Below are 10345 nucleotides of genomic sequence, written 5' to 3' on the forward strand. Positions count from 1 at the left end.
TAATTTTGGGTCGATTTAATTATTACATAAAGATCCCTTCACCTGGAACATTTGTTTATTTAACATAGTATTCTTGTTAAGTAGGGATAGGAAAACATAACTATGTGTAGACCTGTTATGTAGAAAGGAGGAGAATTTATCAACGATCGATTGATTGATTTTTAGCATCCAGTTGGGATGCATTCTACATGTTTAATGTTAAATTTATTTGATATAGGGGTCATTTTTTCCCTTTTTTGTACACAATTTTGTTGTTGTTGTTAGTGTTGGAGGTAAGTTTTTTTCTGTTTTGCATATTATTCTTGTTGATAAAACTCTCTCTGTGTGTGTCTGTGTGTGTATCCTATATAATTTATTTTAAATGAACATCCATTGAGCATGGCATTCAGCTGATGTACATTTAGTAGTCTCACATCTTTTGCTCGGTAAAATTGGTGCCCTACATTGGATGAAATAAGGTTCTAAGTATTTAATCTTGATGTCCTGTTCTGCTGAATCAGTATTTGTTTATAAAATAAGAAGTGATTTATCTGCCGTTCATTGTAAAACATCCCCAGGTTAGTACTTCGGTATATACTGTAAAAGACAATAAAACTTCCCCATCTATTAAAAAACCTGAGAAAGGGGAAACAAATGAGCTTTCTTTCTTTCCTTCTTTCCTTCTTTCCTTCTTTCTTTCTTTCTTTCTTTCTCTTTCTTTCTTTCTTTCTTTCTTTCTTTATATCTATCTAGCTATCTATGCTATCCATCTATTATTCTATCTATCTATCTATCTATCATCTATCTACCTACCTACCTACCTACCTATCTACCTACCTACCTATTATTCCTTCCATCCATCCATCCATCCATCCATCCATCCATCCATCCATCCTTCCATCTATCTATCTATCCACACTCACAAACAGTCTGGCAAATTGTATATTTCCCTGACACATAATCCTTTTTTGTTTAGAATAGAATAGAGGTGGAAGGGACCTTGGAGGTCTTCTAGTCCAACCCACTGCTCAAGTAGGATACCCTACACCGACTGGCTGTAGAGTTTCTTCTTCATAAACTTCCAGTGTTGGTGCCTTCACAACGTCTGGAGGCAAGTTGTTCTACTATTAATTGTTCTCACTGTCAGGAAGTTTCTCCTTAGTTCTAAGTTGCTTCTCTCTTTGATTAGTTTCCACCCATTGCTTTTTATCTTCTGGTGCTTTGGAAAATAAATTGACCCACTCTTCTTTGGGGCAACCCCTCAAATATTGGAATACTGCTATCATATCCCCTGTGGTCCTTCTTATCTCTAGACTAGCCAAACCCAGTTCCTGCCATTGTTCTTCACATGTTTTAAGCTGCAATCTTTGAGAAAAGTGCAGAAAAGACCAACAAAAATGATTAAGGGATTAATTCTTCGGTCCCCTAATCATCTTAGTTGTTCTTTTCTGCATTTTTTCCAAAGTCTCAACATCTTTTTTTTTTGTAACGCGGCGACCAAAACTGGATGCAGTATTCCAATTGTGGCCGTTTTATAAAGCGGTACTAACGCTTCACGTGATTTTTGATTCTATATTTTGTGTAGTGCTGACTTGCAGGCAAACTGGTTTGCATATTTTGGTTTTATGAGTAATCCTGGGTTTTTTATTATTATTATTATTTCTTCCTGACCCAGATGTAATGCAACGACCTCCATACTTTGGAATGAATTTAAAAAAAAATTAATTCCGTTCAAACGAATGATTTCACCCTCTAACTATAACCATACCTTGTGCATCCAGATAGATTGAGGATGACGATATGATCCAACGGGGCGATTAACTTGAGAGATACATCTGTTATTTTCTGGCAATTGGCCACACAGATTTGATTTATTCGGGGCCAGAATTTGCTCATGATTTTGAAACTGTCATCCGTAATCCGGTTATTCCCTGTTGACACAACGCTTCATCAGGTCACTCTAACCAAGCACGGAAGTAGTATTTCAACCCCCTATATCCGTGATGGCAAATGTTTGGCGCGGATGCCACAGGGGGCACGTAAAGCCCTCTCTGCGGACACGAGACCCGTCGCCCCAACTCAACTCCACTGCGCATACGCCTCCCGTCTGCCCGGCATGCAGGGGGGGTGCATGCAGGAGACATGCGTGCATGCGCAGGGGATGGGGGGCTTGCACATGCATGCACAGGGGTGGGGGGGCACAGGGGGGCAATACATCCCCCCTGCGGTCCGTTTTTGGTCTCAAGAGCTGCAGGGAGGCCTACTAGGCCTAAAGCAAGGGTGTCAGGCTTGATTTCATTGAGGGCCGCGTCAGAGTTGTGTTTGACCTCCGAGGGCTGGGATGGGCGTGGCCGAGGTGCGCGTGGCCAGCTCACCATCCTTTGTGTCAGGGGGCACCTGTGGTGGCCAAGTGTTAAGGCAGGACTTCCCTCACTCTCATTATAATCTCCTTCCTTCCTTCCTCCCTTTTCTTCTTTTTCCTTCCCTCTTCATTCCCCTTTCTTCTTCCTTCCCCTCTTTCCTTATTTTCTCTTCCTTGCTCTTTTCCCATCTTCCTCTTTCTTCTTTCCCTTCCTCCTTTCCTGTCCCTTCCTGCATGCTCATTGCCAGGGCGGCCCTCACAGGTCAGATCTAAGTTTTGACCCGGTACCTGCGAGACCACCTACTGCCACCAGTAGCCTCCCACCGTCCAGTACGATCCCACAGAGTTGGCCTCCTCAGGGTGCCATCGGCCAGACAGTGTCGGCTGGTGACCCCCAGGGGGAGAGCCTTCTCTGTGGGAGCACCTTCCCTCTGGAACGAGCTGCCCCCGGAGCTTCGCATAATCCCTGACCTCCGGTCCTTCCGACGCGCCCTAAAAAGTTGGCTTTTCCAGCAAGCCGGCCTGGCCTGTTAATTTTAACTCATTTTAAATGTATTGTCTTTTAAATTTGGTTTGTTTTTTGGGATATGGATTTAATTTTTTTTAACTTTTGGGGTGTGTGTTTTTTAATGTTGTACACCGCCCTGAGTCCTTTTGGAGAAGGGTGGCATATAAATCCAAACAAACAAACAAACAAACAAACAAGACCCCCCCAGATCTAAAGTGAAAGGAAATGGGAAAGTTCTTTTAAAATGGCCTGTTTTTATTGCTACGCTTTTATTACTACATTACTGTTCTTACTACTAGGGTTACTACGTTTTTCACCAACCTTGAATCTTCATTTTAAACAGCTGACAGGCGTTGAATGCTTGGAGACCAATGTCGGACATGTGTGGAGATTCATTGAATTCAACCGACTGAATCCTTTGGCACTTGGTCACCAAAGCCTTCAAGAGAGGAGGAAGCCGTTCAGTAAACGCATGACATCCTTTCTTTAAAACGCCTTTGATAAAAAAAATAATCTATATATAAAAACGGCTCTGTGCACGTTGTGTACGTTCCAGCATAACTCTGGAACGCCTCAAGCAATTTCAACCAAACTTGGTACACAGATGACTTACTCTCTGGAAAGAAATACTGTGGGGGTAAGACACTCCTTAAACTCCTTGGGGTGTGTGTGTTCTGTTACGATACAGCCTGTTGTGCCATAAAATGGCTTCTACTGTGCAGGGCAGTGGAGTTGCCATGGTAACGGCTTCACAGTACTCCACAAGGGGGCTCTCTGTGATAAGGGGGAAAAGCCAACATTAGAAATTAGACTTCAGGCAACTGGCAGTCAGCAGAATTAACCTGCAGTACTGCATTCTAACCACTTCTCAGGGTAATCACCAAGCGGAAAAATCCTGTTTTATTTTAAGGGTGTCCAACCTTGGCAACTTTAAAAGTTACGGAATTCAAATCCCAGAATTCCCCCAGCCAACATGGAGGAACTTTGGAGCCTAATGGTGGGAAAGATTGAGGGGAAAAAGAAGAAGGGGACGACAAAGAATGAGGTGGCTGGATGGAGTCCCCAAAGCACTAGCCGTGAGCTTAAATGGATTCCAGAGGATGGTAGTGGACAGGAAGGCCTGGAGGAACGTTGTCTATGGGGTTGCCATGGGTTGGACACGACTTCGCAACTAACAACAACACCACAACTTCTGGAGGCCAGCTGTTCCACTGGTTACTGGTCCTCGCTGTTAGAAAGTTTCTCCTTAATTCCAGGTTGCTTCTCTTCTTGATTCGTTTCCATCCATTGCTTCTTCTCCTGCCTTCTGGTGCTTTGGACCAGCAGTAACTGAAGGTTTTAAAAAAGGCAAAAAATACTGCTCCTAAAGTTTCCAATTATGTCCTTGGGAATGTTTGACAGCATCCTTCAAACATTCCTTTCAGTGTACCCTGGAGCTTTGGAGCGAATGCTTTAAATAAAGCTTGAGATACACAAGGGATTTTTGAATGTGGAGAAATCACTCACAGGAAATGGCAGGCGCTGGAGCTCTCACCATTTAAACTTTAAAAACAGGCTGATCCGAACCAAAGGTCTGTTTAACATCCAGCATTCTTTTTTCTATGGAGGTCAAGAAAAGCTGCATAACCATTGCTTTCTATTCCTGGCATCTGTCAACAATTGGTATTAAGAAATATGACCAATCTGCCTATCACTGCTCCATCTGCTATTAATTTGCTTGGTTCCTTTCTAAAATCTTTATTTTATATATTTATATATATGTATGTATGTATGTATGTATGTATGTATGTATGTATGTATGTATGTTTGTTTGTATGTATGTATGTATGTATATATTATGTGTCTATGTATATATGTATATGTATATGTATATGTATATACAATACAATAGCAGAGTTGGAAGGGACCTTGGAGGTCTTCTAGTCCAACCCCTACTCAGGCAGAAAACCCTATACCGTTCCAGACAAATGGCTATCCAACATCTTCTTAAAGACTTCCAGTGTTGGGACATTCACAACTTCTGGAGGCAACTTCTGTTCCACTGATTAATTCTTCTAACTGTCAGGAAATTTCTCCTCAGTTCTAAGTTGCTTCTCTCCTTGATTAGTTTCCACCCATTGCTTCTTGTTCTGCCCTCAGGTGCCTTGGAGAATAGCTTGACTCCCTCTTCTTTGGGGCAACCTCTGAGATATTGGAACACTGCTATCATGTCTTCCCTAATCCTTCTTTTCATTAAACTAGACATACAGAGTTCCTGCAACCGTTCTTCATATGTTTTAGTCTCCAGTCCCCTAATCTTCTTTGTTGCTGCACTCTTTCTAGAGTCTCCACATCTTTTCTACATCGTGGCGACCAAAACTGAATGCAGTATTCCAAGTGTGTCCTTACCAAGGCCTTGTAAAGTGGTATTAATACTTCACGTGATCTTGATTCTATCCCTCTGTTTATGCAGCCTAGAACTGTGTTGGCTTTTTTGGCAGCTGCTGCACACGGATGGCTCATATTTAAATGGTTGTCCACTAGGACTCCAAGATCCCTTTCACAGTTACTACTGTTGAACAAGGTACCACCTATACTGTACCTGTGCATTTCATTTTTCTTGCCTAAATGTAGAACCTTTTTCTTTTCACCATTGAATTTCATTTTATTAGATAGTGCCCAATGTTCAAGTTTGTCAAGATCCTTCTGTATCTTTAGCCTGTCTTCTGGAATGTTGGCTATTCCTGCCAGCTTGGTGTCATCTGCAAATTTGATGAGTTCCCCATTTATTCCCTCATCCAAATCATTGATGAAGATGTTGAAGAGTACTGGGCCTAAAACAGAGCCTTGGGGTACTCCACTGCATACTTCCCTCCATGTAGATGCAGTTCCATTGAGGACTACACGTTGAGTGCGGTTGGTCAGCCAGTTACGAATCCATCTGGTGGTGATGCTGTCCAACCCACATTCTTCTACTTTATCTAGTAGTAGGTTATGGTCTACCTTATCAAATCCCTTATTGAAGTCCAAGTAAATTATATCAATGGCATTCCTCTGGTCCACTAATTTTGTCACTTTGTCAAAGAATGCAATAAGATTAGTCTGGCAAACTAATTTTTTTTTTTGACAAACCCATGTTGGCTTTTGGCTATGTATATGTATATGTTTATGTATATGTATATATGGCTCTGTGTGTGTGTGTATTTGTGCGTGTGTGTATTTGTGCGTATGTGTTCCAGCATAACTCTGGAATGCCTCGAGCAATTTCAACCAAACTTGGTACACAGATGACTTACTCTCTGGAAAAAAAATACTGTGGGGGTCAGACACCCCTCGGGGGGCATGTTCTGTTACAATACAACCTGTTGTGCCTTCAAATGGATTCTACTGTACAGCGTAGTGGAGTTACCATGGTAATGGCTTCGCAGAACTCCACAAGGGGGCTCCCTCTGGTAAGGGGGGAAAATCCAACATTAGAAATTACTTTTGGTCTGGGTATTTTCTCCTTATAAATAAATACTTGGACAATGCCTGGGTTATTAGCTAATTTTTAAATATAGTGAATAGACTAGCACATCCCAAATTCTATATAGACATTTATTATTTTGTTTTCCATTTCTTCCCCCGAAAAATCCCAACAGGAAATTTGTCTGTATAAATTTGTCGTGTATATTGGTGACTCTTTGAGAGCTGTATGCAACAAAATTTCATTTTAATGTATACAGATTAATGTACATTCAGAGTGGCAATAAAGTTATTTTAAGTCTGTTTATATCAACTACAGACTAGGTTGATGTTTTAATTAAATTATTCGTTCATTCCCAAGACATATAGGTAATCCTTGATTTACAACGGTTCGTTCAGCGACTGTTTGATGTTACGCCACTGGAAAAAAAGTGCCTTATGACTGATTTTCACACTTGCAGTTGTAACATGGTGACATGATCAAAATTCAAATATTTGGAAACTGAGTCGCATTTATGACCATTGCTGTGTCCCAAGATCATGTGACCTTTTGACAAGCAAATTCCATGGGGAAGCCAGATTCCCTTAACTGCCGTGTTCCTAACTTAATAACTGCCGTGATTCACAGAACGACGGTGGCAAGAAAGGTCGTAAAACGGGGCAAAACTCACTTAACATCTGTCTCACTCAGCAACCGAAAATTGGGGTCAATGGTGATCCGACGTTGAAGAGCAATGGATGGACGCATGTTAAAAAGAGATCAAGTGCGTGATTAAGTTAACAACTGCAGTGATTCACTCAACGACGGTGGCAAAAAAAGTTCGTAAAATGGGACGCAACTCACTTAACCTCTGTCGCGTGTAGCAAGGATAATGTGAGGGTCAACAGTGGTCGTACATCGAAGACTATCTGTATTCCTAAGGCCAGCCCCCCCCCCCCCCCCCCCTGTTCACCAGCAAAAATTCTTTGCATTCATCTCTCACCACTCTCTTGTAGCTAAGACTCTCGGGCTAAAAGCCAAATTTAGAATTGTTAAAAAGACTGCGGCCCTTTCTTACTTGACTGCATCTGTCTGTAAAGGTAGGCATTTCGTTAATTGTCAGGTATTGGATCCTGCTGCAGCTGTTAGCAATATTCCTGAAGCCTTCCACGGTTATCTGATTTTTTTAAAAAAAGAAGGAAATTAATTATAAGCAATTTGCTGCAATGCATTAAGCAAGAATCTAGAAACAAAATATATAGTCTATTCTATTTTCATTAGGACGTGGTGGCTCAGTGGCTAAGACGTTGAGCTTGTCTATCAGAAAGGTCAGCAGTTCGACAGTTCAAATCCCTAGCGCCACGTAACGGAGTGAGCTCCCGTGACTTGTCCCAGCTTCTGCCAACCAAGCAGTTCGAAAGCACATAAAAAATGCAAGTAGAAAAATAGGGACCACCTTTGGTGGGAAGGTAACAGTGTTCCGTGCGCCTTGCGTCACATGACCACGGAGACGTCTTTGGACAGCGCTGGCTCTTCGGCTTTGAAAGGGAGATGGGCACTGCCCTCTAGAGTTGGGAACGACTAGCACATTTGTGCAAGGGGAAGCTTTACCTTATTCTATTTTCCTGTACAATTTCTGTTTGCCTTCCTTTTTGGTTGCTGAAGGTGATCCTCGACTTACGACCATGGGACACTGCAACGGTCATAAGTATGAACCCGATGCCAAGCATCCAAATTTTGATCACATGACCATGGGGAATGCTGCAATGGTTGTAAAAGTGAACAACGGTCATAAGTCACCTTTTGGAGTCCCGTTGTAACTTTGGACAATCATTAAATGAGCAGTTGTAAGTTGAGGACTACCTACTACAGGTATATCACAGAAGTGAGTCCATCCCTTCACATTTTTGTTCCCAACAGTTTAGACATTAATGGCTGTGTGTTGTGTTATTTTGAGGGCCCAGCACATTTACATTTTCATACAAGCTGTATGCTCACTACTTTACATTGTAGCCAAGTGTCATTTCTTCAGTGTTGTCACATGAAAAGATGTAGTAAAATGTTTACAAAATGTGAGGGGATGTACTCACCTCTGCGATATACTGGTATATTAGATTTTACTACTATAATCAAGATTCTTAATAAAAATTATATGCATGCACGTGTGTGTACAATATATATCTAGATAGCTTGACATCTATATATCTAGGTCTAGATAAGATATAGATATAATACCTATAAATATATGGATATATGTCTTGGACCTCTTCCCCCCCCCCCCCCCCAAATGTTGTCCTAATATTTATAACAACTTTTTTACATGGCAAATCCGTTTCACTTCTTTCAGGCATTCTGCGTCAGTAAAATACAGCACCCTTCAGAGGCCTCTAGACAAAAGTGAAATTAAAGCAGGGAAAAATGCGCATTTATTTATGCCACCTCTTCCAGATCTGTGGGCACAATTCACGTGTATTTTAAAAGATTAACCTCTCGTTGAAAGGATGAGGAGATAAATTCTGTAGCCCGTGAGTTTGAGTTATTCTTTTCCTAAAGTCAAGGGAATAGTGAAAAGCTTTTAATGCAAGTGCTTAATTAGACTTAATTACAGCAACAAAGATGATTAGGGGACTGGAGGCTAAAACATATGAAGAATGGTTGCAGGAACTGTGTATGTCTAGTTTAATGAAAAAAAGGACTAGGGGAGACATGATAGCAGTCTTCCAATATCTCAGGGGTTGCCACAAAGAAGAGGCAGTCAAGCTATTCTCCAACGCACCTGAAGCAGGGGTGGGTTCCAGCTATTACCGATTCGCTTAGGGACTTGCTTCGTGCGCGCTTGAAGCACACTATGCCTGCATGCGCAGTACTAAAAAAAATGCTTCTGCACATGCGCAGAAGCAAAAAACAAGATGGCGGCGCCTCTGGCGCTGCCAAGAGAACCGGCTCGGGGGGGGTGGCAGGCCGAGTTACTACCTACTCAGCTAAACCGGTCCAAACCAGTAGGAACCCACCTCTTACGTGAGGGCAGGACATGAAGCAATGGATGGAAACTAATCAAGGAGAGAAGCAACCTAGAACTGAGGAGAAATTTCCTGACAGTGAGGACAATTAATCAATGGAACACTTGCCTCCAGAAGTTGTGAATGCTCCAACATTGGAAGTCTTTAAAAAGATGTTGGATAACCATTTGTCTGAAGTGGGGTAGGGTTTCCTGCCTAGGCAGGGGGTTGGACTAGAAGACCTCCAAGGTCCTTCAAACTCTGTTATTCTATTCTATTCTATTCTATTCTATTCTATTCTATTCTATTCTATTCCCAGACTTAAAATGTCAGCGTGAATTATATTGCACGAACCCACATTTTATGCTTCTAACGTACACAAACAGGACCACAATGTTTTGAAAAAGCTTAACGCCCGGATAAAAATACGGGAAAGATATTTATCAGCTCTGCTCTCCCTGCCAGAGAAATGTTGGTTTTTTGGAGGCGTCGGAAGAGCAGAGGCTGAAATCTGTTTGAGCAAACAAGACGCGCCAAATAATCTATATATCTGTTAAGTCCCTCTGGAGTCTTCTTGTCAGATCAGAAGTGCAGATTAGGCAGAGTGGCTGACTCCACACTACCGCCTGTCTCTGGCCATTTCTTCACCGCAGTTAATGATTTATAATAGCTTAGAAAATGGCTCAGCCCTTGCCATGACAAGGATAAAGCTTCCCTGATTTATTTCTTGAAGGATGCTTGGACGAAAACTCTACGACGCCGAGTCACTAGGGAGAAGATGCTTCACATCTATTGGATGATCCCAGCTCTGTTTTGGGAGCAACCATCCATATCTGAATTGCAGGTAGACTTTGACTTACGGCCACAATGGAGCCCCCAGACATTTCTGTCACTAAGCGGGACCATCGTCGGGTGAGCTTTGCCCCATTTTACGAGCTTCTTGCCACAGCAAATCGCCACGGTTGCGAATGCCATCGTCGTTAAGTGGATCTGGCTTGTCTGAAGCCAGCGGGGAAGGCCACAAAAGGTGACACCCATCAGAGGTGGGTTGAACCCGGTTCAGCCCGGATCGG

General features: G+C 42.2%; 1 protein-coding gene across 1 annotated transcript in view; it reads right to left on the reverse strand.

Moving 5' to 3' along the window:
* The window catches only part of FBXL13 (F-box and leucine rich repeat protein 13), a gene marked incomplete at both ends in the record, with an annotated part of 70615 nt that overhangs the window by 12288 nt on the left and 47982 nt on the right, over positions 1 to 10345 (reverse strand). Inside the window, 3 exons of the mRNA XM_081957128.1 lie at positions 1748 to 1910; positions 3171 to 3288; positions 7352 to 7450. Coding sequence (XP_081813254.1) covers positions 1748 to 1910; positions 3171 to 3288; positions 7352 to 7450 — 380 coding nt within the window. The remainder of the gene's footprint in view (positions 1 to 1747; positions 1911 to 3170; positions 3289 to 7351; positions 7451 to 10345) is intronic.

The sequence above is a fragment of the Natrix helvetica genome (genome assembly GCF_964273705.1).
Source record: "Natrix helvetica genome assembly, chromosome: 6".
In the NCBI taxonomy this organism is placed as follows: Eukaryota; Metazoa; Chordata; class Lepidosauria; order Squamata; family Natricidae; genus Natrix; species Natrix helvetica.